The sequence below is a fragment of the Echinops telfairi genome, unplaced genomic scaffold (assembly GCF_000313985.2).
Source record: "Echinops telfairi isolate 266 unplaced genomic scaffold, ASM31398v2 ScPeMD7_2;HRSCAF=8, whole genome shotgun sequence".
Classification (NCBI taxonomy): domain Eukaryota; kingdom Metazoa; phylum Chordata; class Mammalia; order Afrosoricida; family Tenrecidae; genus Echinops; species Echinops telfairi.
Genome location: NW_022103898.1, coordinates 23,091,409 through 23,114,671, shown reverse-complemented (window position 1 = coordinate 23,114,671; position 23,263 = coordinate 23,091,409). Strand labels below are relative to the sequence as shown.

Genomic DNA, 23,263 nt, shown 5'->3' with positions numbered 1-23,263 from the left:
GATGGCCACTTGATTACCTTCAAGCCTTTAAGACCCCAGACGCTATACTTTTTGATAGCCGGGCACCATCAGCTTTCTTCACCGATCTTAGAGATTTTATAGACTCTAAAACACCCTACAAATTCTAGTTATTTTTTCTTTTATAACTATCATGTATCCTTTTTGAAGATTGATTGTAAATCAGCCAGAAGTAAAGATACTCAAAAAGACAGTGGGTTTCATTCTCCGGGTCTTGGTTTGGGAAGACACTGCCGGCTCTGAGATTGCCCATGGAGCCTCCCGCCAGCAGACACTAAATCACGGTCATGATTCAACTGTTTTCAAAAACTCATAAATCAACTCGTTTGAAAGATAGAGATGATCTAAAGCAGCCCTTCTTTTTACTTGAGCAAAAATGCAGGCTCAGCGAAGAGAAGCAACTGTCCCAGGGTTCACAGTTAGATGTTGGTAAAGACATTCCTTAAACCAGCGGCTTTCAACCTGTGGGTCGTGACCCCTTTGTGGGTTGAATGACCCTTTTACAGGGGTCGCCTGATTCATAACAGTAGCAAAATTACAGTGATGAAGTAACGACGAACATAATGTTATGGTTGGGGGGGGTCACCACAACATGAGGAACTGTATGAAAGGGCCGCGGCATTAGGAAGGTTGAGAACCACTGCGTCAAACCCTTGTCATATGGTTATCCTCTAATCCACATCTTCCCCATCCCTCTGAAGCCAAGATAATAAAAGTTCACATTCCATCCTCTTTTTCACAGCTCTATGTAAATGATGCTCAGGTAAACTACACCAATGCAGCCACGGACAAGGGGGTGATCCACGGCTTGGAGAAAGTTCTGGAAATTCAGAAGAATAGATGTGATAATAATGACACGACTATTGTTCGAGTAAGTTACATCCAGGGTCAATGCTCAACTAAGGAGTGCTGGATTTTGCTGTCTTTTTAATCATTTCTTTCAAGCATCAAACTCTTCTAGAAATGGACCTCAATTCAGTTCAAAAAAAATTAAGTATCTCTGATGTGCCTGACAACATACCAGGCTGTGGCTCCATGAAGACCAGTAGGATATGGCCCCTGCCCTCAAGGGCCACCCAGAAGGCTGTGCTGAACAGAATCCTGAAGCAAGGTCTGCCCCCAAGGGTAGCTGTGCCGTGTCTAGCACAGGCACAGGGAGAGGGATACGGTGAGCCAGTCGCAGGGATTGGCCAACTAGATCTACTAGAAGGAAATGCAACCTAGAAATTGATTACTTCAGTGAATATAGCAGGTGATGGTGGAGACCTTTGAGTCCAGTGAAAAGGGCCATGTAGGACCTTTCAGTGACAACGTGATTGTCAATAGGTGCCATTCCCACCATTGCTGTCCTGTTTGAGCCCCTTGTTGCAACCACTGTGTCAGTTTACCTCCTTGAAGGTCTTTCTCTTTTTCACGGACCCTCTACTTTGCCGAGCATACCAATAATCATACCCACTAATGTTTACCAGGCATTGATTGCGTGCTGAGGGACACGGGAGGACACTCCTCTGGAGGACTATCAGTTGGCTCTCCAGGACATTGCTAAAGGATAAGCAGGGATTGAACAGATAGAGAAGAGAGAGAAGAATGTTCTAGACGAGAGAAACGCTAAGCAAAGTGCGGGGGCCAAGTGACATGGAATGTGCAGGGCTCGCTAGTGGTCTGGTATATTGCCTCTCTCGCTGAGCTCCAAGAAGGGGTTCTGCTTCCTCCTCTTTGGAGTGGCATGGCTTTCAGCAGTTGACGGGCCCTCTTCCATCCCCTCGTCTTAACAAGAAAGCTTTGTACAAAGAGTCTTTGTTTATTTTACAAGAGTTAGAAGGAATGGCAGGCGTTACCTTCAGCTGGGCAAGGGCGAGCCCTGGGAGGGATTTCAGGGAGAAATTGTTGCTCATAAGAAATGAGTGTTTAGTTTCTTTGCTTTTCCCATGTACCAAAAAGACAGAAGGAACCATCAAGGCATTACTTAATCACTCCCAGGATTGAGTGCTAGACATTGTAACCAAGAGAATAATCGAAGAACTCAGTCTAGACTTCTGGAAGGCGTTTCACTGCAGTGAAATTGTAACATAGCGTAAAGTGTAATGGTAACTGCTGCCCTTTGGGGGAACTTCTTAGGTGCCAATCTCTCCTCTAAATATTTTATTGTTCTTAGAGCAGCCGTTGGGTTTGAACCACTAACCTTACTACTTATAGCTCAATGCTTAACCCGCTGCACTACCTGGGCTCCTTTTATACTGTCCCATAGGTGCCAAAATGAGAGCTAGGCAAACTGGCCGCCTCCTGTTTGAGGACTGAGTTGTACTTCACAGTTTCTGTCATTAGTTGCCTTGTAATATTGTCTGGTCGGCTGTCTCCACCCGGTCCCCTTCCACTGGACCATGAACTCCAGTCCGGGTACTGTCTGACCCCACCCCCTACATAGTGGATTTCAATCCATGAGTTTCGGTGTTCAAGGAATGGGGATTTAATGGAGATAAGCTTTAATGGGCTGTTCTCCAAAACAAATGACAAACTCAGCCATTGAGTCGATGCTGACTCATAGCGACTCTATAGGACAAGGTAGAACTGCCCCTGTGAGTTTCCGAGACTATAAATCTTCCTGGGAGAAGAAGGCCCTGGCTATCTCCCGAGAAGTGGCTTCTGGTTTCTAACTGCAGACCTTGAGGACGGCAGCCCAATGCCTAACAACGACAGGTAATGACACCGCCAGCAGGGCTCCCACAAGTTTGTCAAAATTTACAAGAAAGATAGCTGTCAGGGAAGGTATCAATGACAAGAGTGAAAGGGACTTGCAATCAGAATGTGAAGCTGGGGCCAAAACCTAGTTTCTGGAACGCCGCTTGTGCAGAACTAGTCTAATTGCGCTTTTGTGGTTGTTGCTTTGGGTATAAAAGAAAGTTAAGAAGACTGGCTTGTCGTGCCCTCGCTCTGGTCGAGGAGCCGGGCGGTGGCATGGTGATGCAGAGGGCTGCTAACCACCAGGTGGGCACCTTGAACCCACCAGCTGGTTTCTGCTCCCAGAGTGCGTTACACTCTCAGAAACCCGCGGGGGCAGTTCTGCCCTGTCCTACAGGGTCGCTCCGAGTCAGCATCCACTCGGTGGCAGTGAGTTTGATTCGGTTCTTGGTCACTATGTGACCCACGCCTTGGTTTGTCTCAGTGCTGTGAAGGGCGGTCAGGGAAAGGGGCAGACCTAACAGGTAGGCGTGGTCCTACCTACAGTAACTACAAGCAGTCCAACTACACAAGCTGCTCCACAGGAAGGAGGCAAAATGAGGATGGCTTCTTGGGTTTCCCAGTCCTCGTTAATGTCCTGTTAAAGTAAATGTATTCAGTGTCAGCGGAACGTTGTTGCTATGAGCAAGTCCATGGCAATGGGTTGGGCTTGGGTGTATTGCATTTACCAGTTCGCTTTAACATGACAAAGATGGTCATGGTTTTAAAAAGCTATCTTTTCAGGTTTTTCAAGAAGGGCAGACTCATGAATCTATCCAAAAGCAATGGTGCTTCTGAATGTAGTTATGTGAAAGTCTTGTTACATGGATGAGAATTTGCTAACAAGCTGTTATTTTGTTTGTTTTGTCTGAAATGAACTAATAAACTGGTATCTCACTAAAGACCCCCAGTCCACTTCAGTTTTATTTTTCCTCCTTTTTTAGCCACTCAGACCAATATTTAGATCTGAGAGGTAAAGAATCTGAAGGTTGTTTTGTTTCTTTACATGAAGCAGTATTTATTTTTATATTTTTCTTTTTTTTTCATGTTAACTCTCCATTTTTTGTCCTCCTCCCTCGCCTCTCCACCAGCCTTCCCCTCTCCCTGTTCCTAACCCCTTCCCTGGCCTCTTCACAATCAAGATCTTGTCTATTGGTATATAACCACCTTTCCTACATTTTTATTATACTTATGTAGCCTTTATTTCTAAGTGGAACATATCTATGTAGTCTGTAGGTCTCTTGAATCTCAATTTTTTGTTGTTGGCTAACTTCTATATATAAGGACGTGGATAAAAATTAATGACTGCCTAGTTGAATTTCTTGTCATGCATTTTTGCTATGTAGCCCATTAGTTCAAGATGACACCTTAAATTGCATTTGCATTGGAAAAATAAAAGAATAAGACAAATAATAATGGGCTGTTCGGCTCAGAAGAATAATGTGGAGGAAAACGATACTCAAACACCCAAGGCTGGAGATAATTGAAGTGCTTGTCTCAAAGAACATGAAGGAGGTTGACCAGATGGTCTTCCCACATATCTTTCCCATGTTCCACTTTATATTTTAACGATTTCCGCTGCAAGATCTGGAAAATATCTACTGCCTCATTCTGCACTGAAATGGATAACCTTGAATTCTTTTCTTCCCCCGTTTACCAAGGGCAAGTGTGGGAAGTGTCCCCAGAAGCCAATCTGCCCACTCGGAACTAAACCACTGGTGAGTGTCATGTCCATGTCAGTGAGTAGTTTTCAGATACAATTTAGAAAATACGTCTCAAATATACCATATGTATTCATGCATAAGCCAAGTGTTCCAGCACATTTTTCATGCAGTTTTTGCGGTAAAATTAGGTGCCTCAGCTGATAGGCAGGTTGGCTTATCCTCGAGTATATATGGTACTTCATTCTTACTTCTGGAGGCATCGTGGGTTATACAAGTATGTTGGCTACTTACCACAAGGCCAGCAGTTCAAAACCACCAGCCAATTCATGAGAGAAAGTTAAAGCTGTCTACTTTCATCAAGAATTACAGTCTCAAGCCAGTCAGGGTGCAGTGTGGCAACGATGAAACATACAACTTTCCTCTAGCTCCTAAATGCTTCCTTCCCCCTCCCCCCACTATCATGACCCCAATTCTACCTTACAAATTGAGCTAGATGAGAGGATGTACACTGATACAGATAGGAACTGGAAACACAGGGAATTCAGGACAGATGATCCCTTCAGGACCAGTGGTGAGAGTGGCGATACTGGGAGGGTGAAGGGAGGGTGGGGTGGAAAGGGGGAACAAATTACAAGGATCTACATATAACCTCCTCCCTGGGGGACAGACAACAGAAAAGTGGGATAAGGGAGACGTCGGACAGGGCAATATATATGACAAAATAATAATTTATAAATTATCAAGGGTTCATGAGGGAGGGGGAGTGGGGAGGGAGGAGAAAAAATGAGGAGCTAATGCCAGGGGCTTAGGTGGAAAGCAAATGTTTTGAGAATGATGAGGGCAAGAATGTACAAATGTGCTTTACACAATTGATATATGTATGGATTGTGAAAAGAGTTGTATGAGCCCCTAATAAAACGATAGAAAGAAAGAAAGAAAAGAGAGAGAGAGAGAAAGAAAGAAAATGAGGAGCTGATGCCGGGGGCTTAAGTGGAGAGCAAATGTTTTGAGAATGATGAGGGCAACGAATGTACAAATGTGCTTTACACATATATGTATGTATGGATTGTGATAAGAGTTGTATGAGCCCCCAATAAAATGATTTAAAAAAAAGAATTACAGTCTCAAAAACCCACTGAGGCAGCTCTACTCTGTCTCTGCCATGGCTATGAGTCAGAATCAACTCGATGGCAGTGAGTTTGGTTTGGTTTGACTTGGTTGGTTCCTTATCATACTGTGTAACTATTTAAAAGCAACCTTAAACTTTTAAAACTATATTTAAGGAATAAATAAATAGAACCTGGGGCTCAGTCAATACACATGGCTGAAAGAGGATTTCATTTTCTACCTCTTTCATCTCCTGGTAGCCAGTTGAGGACAGCAGCGAGAACTCTTTATCAGCAACGACAAGTGCAGCATCCCGGCCCATAGTCATCCTGGATGCCCTCTTCCTGCCTGCTGTGTCCGTAGAGTGGGTGATACAGCCAACTTCCTCTAGGGAAGCAGATGGAAACAGTTGCATCCTTCGATGCCTTAGTGATCTATTTTCTGATCGCTATGTATTGTTAAAGCTTCTCCTAATAATGTGACAACCACTACAAAGAATAAACTGCCTCCCCCTCCTGTAGTCATTGATAAGAAGAATGAACACCAATGTGCTCGCACATTTGCATGTAATCTTTGACGCACAGCCTCCAGTCATTTCCCGAAACACAGTAGGAGATGAATCCGTAAATAAAGAACGAGGCTCAGATCGATCGATGTGGAATGCTATAAAGGAATTTTCATCTGGTTTACTCCCTGGCTCTTCCTAACTTGAGTTTTGTCTTCTGAGAATAGTTTTTACAGAGTAGGACCTTAAAGAGAGAGAGAGAGAAAGCTGCCCCCTAGTGGACTCCAACTCCCCAGGGTCCCCGTGCATCAGAATACCAACGTGGGGTGGTTATTTTCAGAAGTAGATTGCCAAGTTTTTCTTTTGAAGTCCCCTCAAAACTCAAACTCACTGCCTTCGCCTCCATTCTGACTCCTAGTGGCCCCAGAGGACAAGGTAGAACTACCCGGTGGGCTTCCAAGACTGACTCTTCACAGGAGTAGAAAGCCTCATCTCTCTCCCTCAGACGACTGGTGGTTCCAACCGTTGACCTGGTGGTTAGCACCCTAACGCATAACCCACAACTCCTCCAGGGGGTGGGGTTCAAACAGCCACTCTTCCCGTGAGTAGCCCAGCACTTATTTGCATACTCAGGGACTTAACAACTACCTGAAGGGATAATTGTTTGCATTTTTCCGTCAGCCAGCAACGTGCGATTGTGTTTTCTAATTGATAAAGCAGGGGCAAGAAGTCATCGCCCTTCCTCCTTACAACATTTTAGTTGAAGACACACCACCAACTTGTTCTCAGAGATTGGGGACATTTTTTTTTAAATCTTAACTAAGAAGCTGATCTAACCACTACTGTTTCCCAGGGCAATGAGACGAGGAGATGCATCTATACTCTCTATTTCATGGGACGGCGATCCGTGTTCATTGGGTGCCAGCCAAAATGTGTGAAAACTATCATTGTGAGTAGCGTGAGTTACTAATCCTCCTGATTGTGGCAGCGATATTGCGGGATTTCATCAAATGGCTTCCTTTGCAAAACACCTATGCATGTGTGTTTTCTGCCACCTCCCCTGCCCTCCTCCAGATCTTCATTACCATATGCAAAGTAGGCATGGATGTCATACAACTCCTTCCCAGACATCCCCAGACACTGGGTAGAAGCTGCAAGAACGTTTACATGATGGAGAAATGGGGGGCCAAGAGGCTAAGAGGACCTCCCTGTCCTTGCAAGTGGGTCATTCCAGGGACATGCTTGCAAGCAAGAGACAGGAAGTGCCCAATTTGCTTAGTGAAAAGGTAGACCTGGTCATTTAGAAACAGGATTCCTGCCCCATATCAGTGAACTAGCTATGACATGTGGCTCTGGCGTTAATGAAGAACACTGACCATACTGTAGATGACCAGAAATGTGGACGACTCTGTCTTGGAAGCACTGCCGGCATGCTCCTGAGAAGCAAGAACAGAGAGAATTTCTCTCACGTCCTTTGGACATGATACCAGGAGAAGTCAGCCCCTGGCAATCACAAAACAGGAGGAACCTCAAGGAGATGGACTGGCCCAGTGACGGCGGCAAGGGGCACAAGCAGAGCGGGGATGGAGGGGATGGGGCGAGACCGGGCAGTGTTTGATTCTGCTGGGCATAGGGTCACTCTGAGTTGGAGCAGATCCAATGGTACCTAACACCACTAACAGCAACATCCTAGAAGAGACGACATCCGTGGGTTTTTAAGCTTCAGAGTTTAGGGCATTGCGTTTGAATGCACTTGGAAATAAAACCAGGCCCAAGCCAGATACACCCGTCAGGGCTCCCCTGAGTCATTTATGAAACACCAAAGGGATCCCCCTGCAGAGGTGACAATGAACACGGGGTACCAGGTGCCCTGAACTTGGGCATGGCAAGGGTTCCTGGGTCCTCCAACCTAGCTGGCATCATTTCCATGATTCCTGTCATTTATTTCTGCTGCCTCTCTTTCTCCTACTTGACATTTTTCCAGTCCCTCTTTCATGCCCCACCGGGGAGGCCTCGGTCTTCTCTACAGCACCCCTGAACGTTGTTTAGACTCCTTGTCCCCAGGGCATTCTGTCCCCAACCCCTACTCTCCCTCCGTGTGGGCTCACAGAGCAGGGCACCCTCTGAGTCACACCGGCAGGGTTTCTACAGGGAGGTGGGCAAAAACAGAGCACGGGGATATGAACCAAGCCCTGGGTCTCCATTTCAGACAAGAGAATGCTGTGCCGGCTTCTTCGGTCCTGAGTGTCAGCCCTGCCCTGGGACAGCCGGGAACGTGTGCTTCGGAAACGGAATCTGCTTGGACGGAACGAACGGCACAGGCTCGTGTGAGTGTGGAGAAGGCTTCAGCGGGACAGCCTGCGAGACCTGCACCGAGGGCAAATATGGGATCCACTGTGACCAAGGTGGGCACCCTCCTTCCCATGCCAGTCAGGTCCCCAAGTTCCCGGAACCAACCGGGATAGACAATAAAAGAGAGATTGGGCATGTGCTCCCGTTATCAGCCCGCCTCGCTGCTACCATCATTGGGAATTACAGGGACATCTGCCTTGGGCAATTCACATTGGGCCGTGTTTCCAAAGATGACAGCTCATTAACCGAAATCTACCATCGCATCCCACAATCTGTTCCCTGACACTGCCCAACCCAACCACATCTTTCTGTATTGACCTTCACAGTAGTCATCATGGTCACACTGCAAATTCTGGACAGTCTTCGCTAGATGACAATCCGGTTGTACGCACGTTGTCTCATTTAACCCACACAGGCATCTGACATACATGAGTAGGAATTGTTGCCCTTGTACTGAGGAGGTTAGGGCAAAGAGGCTAAATGACTTTCCCCCAAGGTGGCAGACAGGCTGTGACCGTGACGAGAGGCAGAACGGAGATTTGAACGCACACTTTTGCCGCACTCCAACACCCTGCTATTGAGGCCATCCTTTATTTTAAGATGGCTACTAAGTCACCATTGTAGGGCCCCAGTGGAATAGGAGTTCCGTGTTGTGCTGCCAACTGCAAGGTCAGGAGTTTGAAACCACCAGCGACTCCTCAAGAGAAAGACGGGGCTTCCTATTCTCATAAAGCACCACAGTGTGGGACACACAGGGGCAGTTCCACCCTGTCCTATAGGGTTGCTATGAGCTGGCTTCAGCCTGATGGAAGTGAGCTTGGCTTTGAGTTTTTTATAGATTTGCCATCATCAAGCCACATGTTTTAAGTTGCTTTTCCAGAAATAGGGACCCATTTTCACCAAGTCATTGCCACTCTCTACCAAAACTTCCTATTTCCCATGGACACATGCCTATGGAAGAATTGACTGGAGTGGAGGGGTTTCTTAGTTCGTGAAGATAAAGCTTTCAACCTCCTACCTGGCACTAGAAACCATAAACTTGACCTGCTGTCACTGTGTTCTCATCAGCTGGTTCAAGTTAAACAAGATTAGCATATAACTGAGACTATTATAGTGGCACTTTTTTCCCTGGGATATGGACGAATTATCTGCTATGATTGGCAAGTGGGTTTCCTAACCAGGGCCACGTGGATGAGCTTCATGAGATCCTGGAAAGTTCCAAGACTGGATGCTTTTTGGACAAATGTATCCATAGCATCCATCCACTTCTCAAAAATGTGACCCTGCTGAGTAACAAAGGCATCAGTCCTTCAAGTTGATATAAATCCACATCAAGTTGGCTTCTCTTTGAGTCTACCCTTAAGGAACACATGTGGTCCCATCCAAAGAGATCTCACCTAACCTTTGGTCCTCGGATGACCATAGTGGAGGACACGGCTGCTTGGGTCACTAATTCATCTACTACTAAGCCCCCAAGCTGTGATCTGAATGGTACTGATCATGCATGACTTGGTTCACCTGTTACCAATCTACTAAAGTCTACTAACCATGCATTGCCCTTCTTGGGAGTCTAGTCCTCCATTGGAGACAACTGTGGGATCCAGCCCACATCCGATGGGTCTTAAGGGGCAGTTGTGTAATTGAAGGGAAAAATAGACAGACAATAGTTTGGGATGCTCACCTCCTCCATGGTCTCCTCCTTATAATAACTCACAAGTGAGAAGGCCTCCCCTCACCCAGAACTCTGGCCTCTGAAGCTTCTTAAATATGAGAATAAAGAATTTGTCCACATCCACTCTCTTCCCGGTCCTCAGTTTCCCACAATGACTTTAAGGCATCAGGAATTAAGTGCAGTGAAGTGAACCTTTGTAGTACATGGTAAATGAGTACATGGTCAGAGTTCAATGATTTGTGGGCATTTGTCTCCTTAGCGTGTTCTTGTGTCCATGGGAGATGCAGCCAAGGGCCCTCGGGCGACGGCTCCTGTGACTGTGATGTTGGCTGGCGGGGAGTGCGATGCGACAGTGGTAAGAATGACCCCATCCTGGGTCTCGTTTTTCAATAGTTACAGTAGTTTTTCTTCTTTCGCAAATGGAAACAACATCTTCATTACTGCTTCTGGAAATAAAACGAATTCCTCCTTACAGCCAAAAGTTTGAAAAAGAAAGAAAATGAAAAAAAATTAAAAGAGCTTATCCTCCCAAGGTAAGAAACTGTACTTATTAGTATTTTGGATTAACCTTCCAACTCCGTTCTGGGCACTGAAGTATGTAGGTATGGAATTGTCTTCTACAGGGTGCTTTGTAACCCACTTTTTTCACATCATAATATATCATGGGACATCTTCCATGTGCATGCATATGGAATAATACATCATGATTTTTTTAAATTGGTGCATGAAATTCCTTTAGATGAATGGAATGCCTTAATCTCCTTTCTTACACCACTTTCCAAATCAATTCCCTGCTGTCATAAACAGCACTGCAGTGAACATCTTGTATAATATACACCTTTTTGTATCTGAGGCCTCTGTCTTAATGCTTCACGGAGCTAAATTCCTGGAGATGGAATTTCTGAGTCAGAAGTTGACACTCGGTGGGAAGATTTTGCTATTGATTGCCCAGTTCTCTTCCATGGATTCTATCAATTTGCTTATCCAGCAGCAGCAGGCCCATGTCTCATATGCCCACTGTACTTCATTGATGTTTCTTCACAGCTCTAGGTGAGAGCAATGAGGGAGAAGTGAATGTCAGGTCAAACAAAGCACACAGACTGGCACAGCACGATGCGCCCCCTCTGTGCACTTAGGGCACAAGGATTTCAGAGTGAAAACATAGAGAGCAAAGGGGGAAGTTGAATGGGACACAGCTAGTGTGGTGAGCAGGAGCCAGCTCGTGAACCTCTAAGGAATGGAGCCTTCCTCCAAAGCCAGCAGGAAGCTATTGAAAGGTCTTCAACAGGTGAGAAATATGCTCATATTTGCATTTCATAAAACTCGTTCAGACACTGGATATGAGAAAATACCTCTGGAAGCAGTTATCAGAAGTTATAGAAGCAGCAGAACTTAACCTTCTCTGGGAAGGAGACCAAAGAAAGAATCAAAGATGTCCATCAGCCCAGGGAGAGAGTAGGGTGTTGCAAAGGAGTGTCTTTGAGCAAAGGTCCAAGTTCATTTCTGAAATCAAGAGAATGTAGAATGAAGAGTTGGCTGACAAGCTGCAGTCAGAAATCTGAGCAGTTCCAAGCCAATCAGGCCACCCAGGGCAGGTTCAAATGCTAGTGCACAGAGCCAGGGTCCAGAGAGCCTGGGAGAGATGTGGAAGAAGCAATCGAGTCATGTAAACAGGACATGGAGTATAAATCTCTATCATAGATACAAATGTATTACCACTGGCTATGACTTAGGACCTTCTAAGAACATCACCCATGGGAGGACTGAGCACACAAAGTGACAAGGAACTGTCTAGAAGCAGTGACAAGTTTTCAAGAGACAATTGAAAGTCTAAGTCACTGGCAGGACTGTGGTGGAGAAAAGAAAGAAACGGTTGCACAGTGAGGTAAAGTCACTGGCATGATTATCTGCAGAAAGAAAGGAAAAGGGAGGAGGGGGCTCAGGATGACACTGAGATTATGACTTGAGCAACCCCATGGGTGGTAGACCAATTTTGGAAGAAGACTGGTGGGGGTAGCTCAGTTTGAGGTACCAGTGAAATCTAGATAGAAATGGTTAGGAGACCTTATCGCCTCATTCAACAGATACTTGGCTGAGCAACCACTATGTGTCAGGCACTCTGCTAAGAACATTGCAGTGCACATGCTCCGGTCCCTGCCCTCAGCAGAGATGCTGACAGGTACTCAGTCACTCACAGCTGAATTTGTGGACACAAGGCTCCAGAGTGAAGTCAAGGCTAATGGCATAAATGTCAGAGACCTCTGAGAATAAACAGATATATATAAGGTTCACTCCATGCAGAGGAAGACAGCATACTGAATAAAACTCACCTCCTGATTTTCCTACCATAAAGAAAAACCCCATCCCCCACCCACCTCTTCACCTGATCTAGAACTCACCCATTCATCTACCAAGGACTCCCTTTCTCTCACTGCCATAGCTAATTCTACCACGTCCACCTCTCTCAAATGTATCCCCCTGCCTCCTGCTCCCCTCTCAGCTGGGGTCAATTGGCCGATCCTTGGTCTCCAATCCTACGTCCCATATTCTGTCCTCCACATTGACATCGGGTACAACTTTCCAGAACATATGTAAAATGTTTCCACTCCCTCCCCAGGACTTGAATGCTTACTAATGCTCTTTATTGCCTACAGGAGAAGCTTCAAATTCCTTAGTAGGGTACAAAACTACTCACCAATGTGCACTCACCCACTTTTCCAACTTTATCACTAGTCTATCTTCGATGTACCTCTATCCAAGGAACCTTTAGTCTAGTAATAAGTGTAAACAAAGACTTGCAAAGGAAGGCCATGGAAATAAATGTTCGATCAAATAGAGAAAAGAAAACAGGATAATAGTCACATGGGAGTACAAAATAAAACGTCTCTAGATTAGAGCAAGGAAAACAACTTCTTTGCCCACGAGTTAACTCTCTATGCCTGAGCCCATGACAGACATCACTAATCAATCATTTCTGCTTTCCCTCTGAGGCCAGATAGGAGCACCAAATCTTGCTCAACAGAACACACCAGGAAGTCACTACCAAGTAACTGAAATTCAGAGCAGGTTCCAGAAAGGAGGACCTAAAAGATAATAGAGGTTTCCATCAGTAGCAGGTGGAAAGAAAGGGATTTACCAGGCTTGAGGAAGAACACAATGAAGCAACAAATTCAACTGTACCCACTGAAGGCCACCGTGAGCCTAGACCTGCTTCCTCGGACACAAAACAGTCACCTGTCCTGACCAGGTCTGTGTCTCAGATCCTTCGGCACAACTTAACCAGAGCTGATGCCAAAAGTTCTTACCACATACATGCTGCCCAAAGGGCCTATTTCTAGTGATTTCTTCCTGGCTCTTCCCTGCCAGGAGTTACCTGTTAGCTGGCTCTCCAGAATCAAGACTATATTTCCTCCAGGAAATTCAGAATTAACTCAACAAATAGATGTGTGTTCTTGTTGTGTGGGCTATAATTGCACATCTAAAAGACATACATCAACATTCGTCGTCATTTCCCTTTGCCTGTTGGTGTCACTGCCATAATAAAATGTCCGAAAGAAATTAGAAATAATAAGGAGCGAAAATACAAGCAACAGTAGAAAGCCGAACCCTGAGAAGGGACGCACATCCACCTCTAAGCATGAAGGACTCGTGCTCGCGTGAGAGGGAGGATGCTACATATCAGCCTCTTGGCCACCTCATTCCCTAGCACAAGACCTCGTATCCAGAACAGACTTCAGCAGTTCCTAAACTGTTGTCGAGCTGTACTTGACCTTCAGAATTGACTCTGAGTACCCTGGCAGCCAATGTTGAGAAAGGTTCATATGGTTACTTACACAGTTTGTATGATGAGAGCCAGTTTCTTCGGAGGAAGTACGTCTTTTCCTAGCACCAAGTACTGCAAGATAGTTCTCCAGTGGGGTGTAGCCAAGGTAGGCCAACACCACAACTGGTTCTCTTTTTCAGAGATCACGAAAGACAACTGCAATGCGGCATGCCACACCAGTGCCAAGTAGGTACTCTCGGGGCCTCCTTTTGGGGATAGGTAAAGGGATTCCTTCTCAGCGGTTTCAGATCCACAATCCAAACTTTAAGGATGCCGTTTCCTGATGCTATGTACCAGATGTTCAGGTAAATTTTTATGAATGAGACTAACCATCTCTAGGAAGAAGCCATCATCAACTTGCCGATTCCACCCTTTCAACAAGTTGCCTGCGCCATGACCCAGCACATTGGCAAAAAGAGTCAGTTCACACTCTACCTGAAGCCGCAGGGACACTTGCTGCAATAGAGGGAGCCCACTGGGCCTCCTGTCATCCAACCTTTGCTCCTGAGCCACAGCCAAGCCCATGTTCACGCTCCCATCCCCATGAGTGCTTAAGGTGGTGTTTCATGGGAAACCTCAATTAAATATCAGCCTGTGTAATTTCCACTGACTGAGGAGGCCTTGGCAGGTTACACATTGGACTGTGAACCACAAGGTGAGCAGTTCAAAACCACCAGTTGATCCTTGGGAGAAAGATGAGACATTCTACTCTCATCAAGAATTATAGTCTCAAAAACACCCCCGGGGGCAGTGCTACCCCGTCCTATAGGGTCACGATGAGTCGGAATCGCCTAGCTGGCACTGAGCTGGTTTTAGGAGTGTGACCCAGGGTCCATTGCGTCATTATTCATGGCCTCCATTCTTCACCAGGAAGTGGGACTGCTCCCCCACCACCTCCTGCCATTGAGTTGATTCTGACTCATGGTGTATCGGGGTAGAAGTCTGTCCTGCCACATGTTCAGCGGCTGATATTTCAGAAGTGGCTCACCAGTAAGGTGATCAGATTTTAACATTGGTAAAGCGGGACACCATTGATAAAACTCATATCCTGGCAAAATAGCCACATGGCAGCCATAAACCATATACCCTAGCTTGTTGTGCATTCTTTCCAAAAATCTGGACTTTTAAAAACACGGTGGGATGCGGGACAAATTGTTAAAAATCGGGACTGTCCCGCCAAAAGCGGAACGTCTGGTCACCTTACTCACCAGGCCTTTCTTCTGAGATGCTCCTGGGTGAACTCACACCACCAAGACTTTGGTGAACAGCAAGCACGTGAACTGTTTGAACCACCCAAAGACTCCAAGAGGAAATGGTACTCTGTACTGCCTACTCGCTCCCTGCCTTCAGTCGATTCTGATACATAGCCCCCCTGGAGCACAGGGTAGAATTGCCCCTGTGGGTTTCTGAGACTGTACCTCTTCATGGGAGTAGAAAGCACCATCTTTCACCCAGGGAGTCGCAGGTGGTTTCGAACTGCTGACCTTGCTGTTGGCAGCCCAGTGTGTAACCACTACACCACCAGGGCTCTCAGTGACTGGAGAGGGGGGAGATCCCATGAAGTAAAGCCCAGTCCCTAGGACACAGGAACTTCTCCGCAAATCAGTAGCTCCCCTTCTTATACCTTGGCTACCACCTACTCAGACACACTGTGCGGCCCGCTCATCAGGTTGTGCCATTTGGGGGCCTTCTGGGCACCTTGCGAAGAATGGCCTCTCCTCCCAAACCTTAAGCAGGCTTCCTAAGTGCTGCTGGGGTCAGAGACTGGGAGTTTGGGCCAATGGGATGAAGGCCTACTGGGGTGTGAGGTGATGGGCTTTTCCACAGCCATCGTTTGCCGGATTCTCGTTTCAGCTGTCTTCTCCTTTCCAACGGCACCGCCTTCTGCAAGTGTGCAGCCGGTTTCCAAGGGAACGGCACGGCCTGCACAGGTAAGGGACGAGGGGAGCCCAGGAGGGGTGGGTGGAGGGAGGTGGTTCTAGGTCTACGGGGGCTATGCACAGAGATCTGGGTCCCTCCGCAGCTGGTCCCCACCAGCCATGGGGAATCGGAGGTCAGAGGGCTGCCGACTGAACCTCGGGGTCAGACATTAACTGCTGGCTCATGGAACGTGTTCGTTTTGGAATGGGTGCGGCGATGGTCCCTGTTTGCATTCAGCCACAGCTCACCACCTGGACGGCCACTGGCAGCACCTGTGAGTGTTGGGCTGCCCTGGAGTCCGTTGCTACTCAAGGCGACCTGTGTATACAAAACAGAACTGCTCCGGAGGGTGAGCAATGGCTGCCGCCTTTCCCAAGCAGGTCACCAGGCCCGCCTTCCGAGGCACCTCTGAGTGGGTTCTAACGGGCAGTCTTCTTTGACTTGTCAATGAGCACGTAACTATTTCTGACGTCTGCACAGGGTGCTTTAAGAACCAGTAAAGAGCACCCGGGGGATTCTGATTTGATTGGCTAGACCACTGCCTGGTAGCGTGTGTTTACTGTCGTACTGTGGTGCCGTGCACCAGGTGCGTAGGCTAAGAATTTAAGCCACGTGCCTAGCAGGGAAGGGGAGGATTTGCCACTGAAGTACGGGAGTCTCCCTCTGGATGTGGAGCCTGGTAATCTTGGCGTTCTGCATTTCTTGGTGAGCCAACTAAAAATGCATCCTTGTGTTGTTGTGTCCTGCTGCCCCTCCTCGGCTCTGTGTCCCCTCTCCTGCCTGTAGCAATCAATGCCTGTGAGGTCAGCAACGGAGGCTGTTCTGCCAAGGCCTATTGTAAGAGAACCATCCCCGGAAGCCGGCTGTGCGTGTGCAAGGCGGGCTACACTGGCGATGGCATCGTGTGCTTAGGTAGGTGCCGCTCCTCACCTGTCGAATGCCAGTGGGGGAGGGCCCGAGAGCTGTTGAACCACTAGACCCTGTGAGCTTGTCTTGTCGCATGCAGTTTCCAGGGCCACCTGGAAGTCATGCTGGTGGGAAAGTGTGACTCCAGGTGTGGGGGTGCCAGAAATGACTTTCCAGTCAAGCATTCTTGGGTGACTGACTCTTCTAACTTTTACTACTTCTTTTACACACACACACACAGTAGCACATTCTTATTGTAGAGAAAATGTGCCTGTTCTTGGGACAAAATTCTGGTCATGACCACTCTTACTGTGATAACACTGCTATTTTGCGAGGCAAACATTGGATTTTGTAAGACAACAATGGGAGGGTCTCTTGACATATAGTGTTGACTATGCTTCGCAATATCACAGAGGGGCAGCACACTTGTCTGCTCCAAAGGCACAGCATACGCTGTCTGAATTGTTTTAACATTCTAGTTGGAACAAAATTACCCAGGAAAGCTAAACACCCTGAGATTATGCTCGGATCTTGTCAGGTCTGGAACTGACCTCACCCCATGTACGAATCCTCAGCCTTTCGTGACCAACAAGGCAGTGCTTGTCCAAAGGGTTGGCAAAGGAAGGAGGTCTGGAAGCAGGAGACACGGGAGCAAGGAGGATGGGACATGGCACCCAGAGGGATTGCACCGCGAGGGATGACGGTCAATGGGTATGGGTTGTGGGGTGGAAAACTGATGATCTGCTCTGTAAATGTTCACAATAAAAGGCTTTTTTTTAAAATTATTACTTCCACATGGATTAAAGACCTGAATGTGGCAAGCATAACTTTAAAACTATTACACTGAAGAAAATATGAAAATACATCATAAGAAAACAATTTTTAAGGAAAGTTGAAAACCTAGTACAGCGAAGATCCGTATGCCCTTGATCTAGGGTCACCTCTTGTAACATTTTGTTTGCTTGATTTACAACTGATTTTTGTATGTTGATCTTCTATCCTGCAACTTGCTTAATTCATTTGAGATATATGTACATGTGTATATATATGACTACAAATGATAATTAAATAAAAGGACATCAACATTAAATTTGGGAAAGTTGATAGAGACCATCCAACAGGCCACCCTTGCTGAAGGCAGAAGACTGCAAACACAGAGGGGGGCTAGCCGGTCTCAGAGGGGGGTTCTTTTAAGCAACGGTATCTGGCACCCTCCACCTCAAGGCACACTGTTGACATCGGGTGCCCTCAGTCAGCTGATCATGCTGCTCACTCAACATGCCTTCTCTTGTAAGTGTTAGGCCTGGTCCTCAGGCCAGATATTGGTTTTTGTTTTACAGAAATTAATCCATGTTTGGAGAACCATGGTGGTTGTGACAGGAATGCAGAGTGCACACAGACAGGACCCAACCAGGTGAGCTCTGCCTGCCGGGGCCCCGAAGTCTTCCCTGGAGGGAAGAGCAAGTGCTGGGGTCTTTAGACACAGCCCTAAGGGGAAGGGGCTGAGACAGGCAGCTGGGAACAGCAGTGGGAAATAAAAGTTGTTGCTGCAGCTGTTGTGGTTGTTATTGTTGTTAGCTGTCCCCCTAATCCACAGTCACCCCACGCACAACAGTACAAAACTCTGCCCAGCCCTGCACTCTCGCCCTGCTGCTCAGGATGGGATCATATGACTAATGGGTGTGACTGGTTTTCAGAAGTAGATCTTCCAGGAAATAAATGCTTTACAGGACATCCTGAAAGGATGGGAGGCTGTCATTTGGGAATGAGGAGAAATGAGGGATTAGGGGCACCAGAAGATGGGACTGCTTTAGAGTAGGGAAAAGCAGACATTTCCTAACTCACATGATTTCAGGAGCATCTAGAAACTTCCCAGACAAGCTCCCTTTCTCTCCGTTTTTTAAGCTGAGGTCGAGGCCCTTTGTGAAGGACAAGGGACAATGTATGATTTGACAGTTGACCATGCCTGACCTCATCAATGAATTCAAGTTCTAATACGAAGGAAGACATCAGACCAGAGGGCATTCAGGATAAAACATTTGGAGCGGGGCCCCTTCTGGGCACACAGCTCAAGGAACAGTGTGTGGCTGGGTTTCAATCCCACTCCTTCCGCCTTCCCCATGAGTGAGTGTATGGCCTGCAAAAATGACCTGGGGGTCCTGTCTACTTCTTCCTTCAAACAATGGCTCCACCCTCAACATCCTCCCCTCCCCGATGACTTCCTTGACCAAACCATGGGTTTAACTAAATCCCTCCCCCCATTTTATGCAACAACTTTGCTTTCAAAGCCCACTTTGAGTATCTCTTGGCCTTGGTGCCTGTGGGCAGGGCAGAGGGTGGAGATGAACAAGAAAGGATGGGACAGGATGCAGCCTCCTTTCAACTGACCCTTCACCAATCAGAGCAAGAGAAGAGACCAGTGCCGACAAGGCAGAAGACCAAATAAGATGTTGTTAAAAAAGAAAAACTCAAGATGGTAGCAAAGATAGGCTATGGATGGGACCTTAGTGCTAAAGAGTGTCCAAGGTGCAAGAATGGCATTTGTCATCAAGAAGATGTTGCCACGTTTGTCAGCTGCCCCCAACTCGGCTCCCTCTGTGGTGGCACTGTGGACCACAGAACAAAACGCTACCCAGTCCCACATCATCCTCATATTCGCCGCATGTTCAAGTCCATCGTTGTGGCTACTGTACCCAACCATCTCACCAAGGGTCTCCCTTACTGTCCCTGGCCCTCTACTTCACCAAACGTGATGTCCTCTCCCAGTGATTCATCCCTCCCCTCCCGAGGGCATAGCCAAGGCAAGGGCTAGTCAGAAATTGTTCTGGCATAATCCATGTGGTTTTCCATTGACTAATTTTTGGCACTAGATCACCAGGGCTTTCTTCCTAGTCTATGTTGGTCTGGAAGTCTTCCTGAGACCTGTCCACCATGGGTAGCTCTGCTGGCATTTGAAATACTAGTGGTAGAGCTTCCAAGCGACAAGATACTGCAGTAGGAGAAAGTAAAAGACAATGGAGGGAAATAGATATTACCAATGCCAAGCAAGGAATATTCAACTAATTCCAGTTTAGAATTCGAGCCTGAGAGCCAGTTCAGAATTCCATCCGTGTCACTAACCCTGCTGTCTTCTGCTCCTGGACAGGCGGTGTGTAACTGTTTGCCGACATACACGGGAGACGGCAAGACCTGCACGCTTATCAACATCTGCCTGACCGTGAGTACCACGCTGGGAGGGGTGAGGGTGCTATCATTTGGGTGGCTTCAGAGCTGCTTCTGGACCATTACAACCATTGTAATGTTGGGAAGGGGAAAAAAGGAAGTTCAATGGCTCCCAGCCTGGCCTCTTGACTGTAGGAACTGGAGGTGACCCATTTACATTTTAAGGACCAAAGGGGCCATTTTTGTTCTGTGTGAGCCCAAGCATTGAACTAGGACTAAACAAAAAAACATAAAGAAAAAACTCACTGCCTTTCAGTCCGTTCTGACTCCAGGCGGCCCATTAGGGCGGCTAGAACTAGTCCCACCAGGTGTGCACTGCTGTAAAATCGTTACAGAAGCAAACACCCTCATCCTTCTCCCCCGGAGCAGCTGGTAGGTTTGAGCTGCTGACCTTATGGTGAGCAGCCTGATGCTTAACCCACTGTGCCACCAGGGCTCACTCAGAACTAGGCTTAGTGAACAGGCAATGCAAGAAAACAGATTCGCACTTCATTCGAGGTACACTGTTAGAGCCATCCAGAAAGAGATAATCACAACATGTTACTTTCCAATCTCTTTCTAGAAACACAAGTTGAGCTCATCAGTTCAGAGTGGGGAGCCTGGGGGCTGCTGTGACTGAGAGTTGAGCAAAGAGGCAAAGGCCTTCTCCAGAGAGAGCGACATGAACGTGCTAGCAGCTCATTCCATCCCCACAGTAATCCTATAAGGCAGTGACTATTGTTATGTCTGTTGGACACATCTCACCAAAGCCGCAGAGCCAGGATGCAGAGCCAGGATGCCAACGGTCGCTCAGTAGAGTAGCATAGCTTTAAAGGGAGATCAGGCAACTCAAGGCACGTGCCCCATGCTTGGCAGATACAGAAGGGTCAGAGAGCAGGCCCAGGCGGGCTAAGATTGGGCCAGCTGTTGTGATAGAGGGAGAGAGACGGAGGCAGGAACCTCAGGGCTCTGCCTTGCCATCTGGGTTGTGCTAACACCAAGTGAGGACCAAGTGGCGAGGTGTGGATGAGAAAAGGAGAGGATGGGGGAGGGGCGGGGATGGAGGCAGAGTGTTAGAATGATAGGTGGTGGTGGTCAAAGAGAACCGGATGCTGAGATAGAGATTTTCCATAGGGGTCCGCTTGAGTGCCATCACAGCATGTGGGCGTGTCCCAGGGAGAATGCGGGGGAGGTCAAAGCACAGATTACAACAGGGAGTGAGAGATCAGGTACAGGAAAGATCAGGAGCAGGGCTCTAGAATTGGTCCAGGATGATGCCTGGTGTGATACTAGAGGGCAAAGCAGTGATCCAGGTACGTCTGTTAAGACACAGGAAGAAGGGCAGGTGGCAGGTGGCCATGACCACACACTTCAAAGGGGCAGGGCCTTTTAAAGACTGAGAGTATAAATGGTTTGGAAATGGCAGTGTACCACAAGAAAAACCCAATCCCAGCCCCTGACCTTGACGACACTGTAGAGGTGTCTTTGTTACCACGTGCCACCAGGACACGGGTGCCACGGGCTTAAAGAACAGATGTTCCTTTTCTGAGGTTTGAGGAGGTCAGGCGTCTGAAGTCAGAGTGTGGCTCTCGAGGAAAGTAGAGTCTATTTCAGCTTCCCATAGTGGCCAGCAATCCCACTCCACCATCTTCCGTCCTCTTCTTTCTGTGCCTGCTGTCTGTGCCCGCTCTGTCCTTTGGGTAACTCAAAAGTGATGAGATCTAGAACCCACCCTCTTGTGGGAGAACTCCCTGAAGGTGCAAAGGATACACATGCTTCGCTGCTAACCATAAGGCTGAGCGTTGGGGGGCACCCAGTGCACCTAGCAAGAGATGTCTGGCCATCTACTTCTGAAAAATCAGCCACCGAGGACCCTCTAAAAGTCATGGGGTCACAAGGCTTCAGAGCTGACCCCATGGCAAATGATTGGCTTTTCAGCTGATTATTGTGTTCTTTCCAGGGATGGGATCAGAGTTTGGCTGAATGCTGACAAGTGGCAAACAAAACTGGTGTTTTCAAAAATCAACTCCCAGATACTAAGAAACTGTCATTTGGCAGCTCTGGGTTTATTCATGGGGAGCCCCGGTGGTGACGTGTTTATGGATTGGGCTACTAACTATAAGGTCAGCTTATAGTTAACTCTATAGGAGAACAATGAGGCTTCCTACTCCTGTAAAGAGTTACAGTCTCAGAAACTCACAGGGATAGTTCTATAGGAGAACAATGAGGCTTCCTACTCCTGTAAAGAGTTACAGTCTCAGAAACTCACAGGGATAGTTCTATAGGAGAACAATGAGGCTTCCTACTCCTGTAAAGAGTTACAGTCTCAGAAACTCACAGGGGTAGTTCTATCCTGCCCTGTAGCGTCGCCGTGAGTCCGAATGAGTGGCAGTGAGTTGGGTGTTTGGAGTATTCCTATGACCTATCCTCCTGAGAAGTAAGGCAAGAAGAGTAGGGTGACTTCTATCCCCACCAGGAATTGGATGAACTTCAGAAAAGGGGCAGATAAAGCAAGTCAGTCAAGGATAGAAAGTGAGACAAGACGCACATGGCAGTGCTAAGCTGCCTTAGCAATACTTGCACAGCTTGGGTAAACGAACGGGTCTGATCTCCCATGGGGTCCCATGTCACCAGAACAATGGCGGCTGTAGTGCCTTTGCTGTCTGCAACCACACCGGAGACCGTGAAAGGCCCTGCACCTGCAAGCCAAACTACATTGGGGATGGATTCACCTGCCGCGGCAACATTTACCAGGTAAAGCACGGCGTTCCCCTAAAGTCAGCCCCCTTTCTGACCGTCCTGAGCGCCCGAGCAGCTGAGGAATGTGTACAAGCTTTGTGAAAGGTAAACGCTCTTAAAAAGTGAAAGGCCACTTGAATATAAATTGGCAATGAAAAAAAAAAAGTGACCTACCAGTGTGTCACATAGTGATTAAGGTGGATGGATTTTGAAGCCAGAAACAGCTAAGTTTGAATTCAGCTCTGTCACTTAGTAACTTTGTGGCTTTGGGCCAAACTCCTCATCACCCTTAATGGTCCCGTTTTCTAATCTCTAAGAGGATACTGATGGTACCAGCATCGTCAGGTGACGATATGAGTGAGATAAAGCACGTAAAAGATATACCCATCCATTGCACAGGAAAGGTAAGGCAGTCTAAGAACAGTTGCAAGTTTCTGCCTATTAGAAAGTCACCCTTTTGTGCATTGGCATCAAGAAGGATTTAACCCAGTAATCAATGCTGCCTTAAAACTTACAAATGAATTTTTAAGTACTTGAACTTGTAAAAATACTCTCAAAGCTCAGAAGCTTCTGGAAATGGTTGGGCCTTTCTGGGATAAACCAGATGGAAAGTCCAGAAAGGGTCTGCAGCTCCCAGT

The 23,263-nt window shown here is 47.2% G+C and overlaps 1 protein-coding gene across 1 annotated transcript in view; it reads left to right on the top strand.

Moving 5' to 3' along the window:
• STAB2 (stabilin 2) overlaps window positions 1–23,263 on the top strand; it is a 166,892-nt gene that overhangs the window by 101,009 nt on the left and 42,620 nt on the right. The window contains exons 34-44 of the mRNA XM_045291191.1: window positions 761–889; window positions 4,398–4,454; window positions 6,866–6,961; window positions 8,222–8,417; window positions 10,296–10,391; window positions 14,000–14,045; window positions 15,714–15,790; window positions 16,566–16,691; window positions 18,026–18,099; window positions 19,831–19,902; window positions 22,521–22,640. Of these exons, the coding sequence (XP_045147126.1) occupies window positions 761–889; window positions 4,398–4,454; window positions 6,866–6,961; window positions 8,222–8,417; window positions 10,296–10,391; window positions 14,000–14,045; window positions 15,714–15,790; window positions 16,566–16,691; window positions 18,026–18,099; window positions 19,831–19,902; window positions 22,521–22,640 (1,089 nt within the window). The remainder of the gene's footprint in view (window positions 1–760; window positions 890–4,397; window positions 4,455–6,865; window positions 6,962–8,221; window positions 8,418–10,295; window positions 10,392–13,999; window positions 14,046–15,713; window positions 15,791–16,565; window positions 16,692–18,025; window positions 18,100–19,830; window positions 19,903–22,520; window positions 22,641–23,263) is intronic.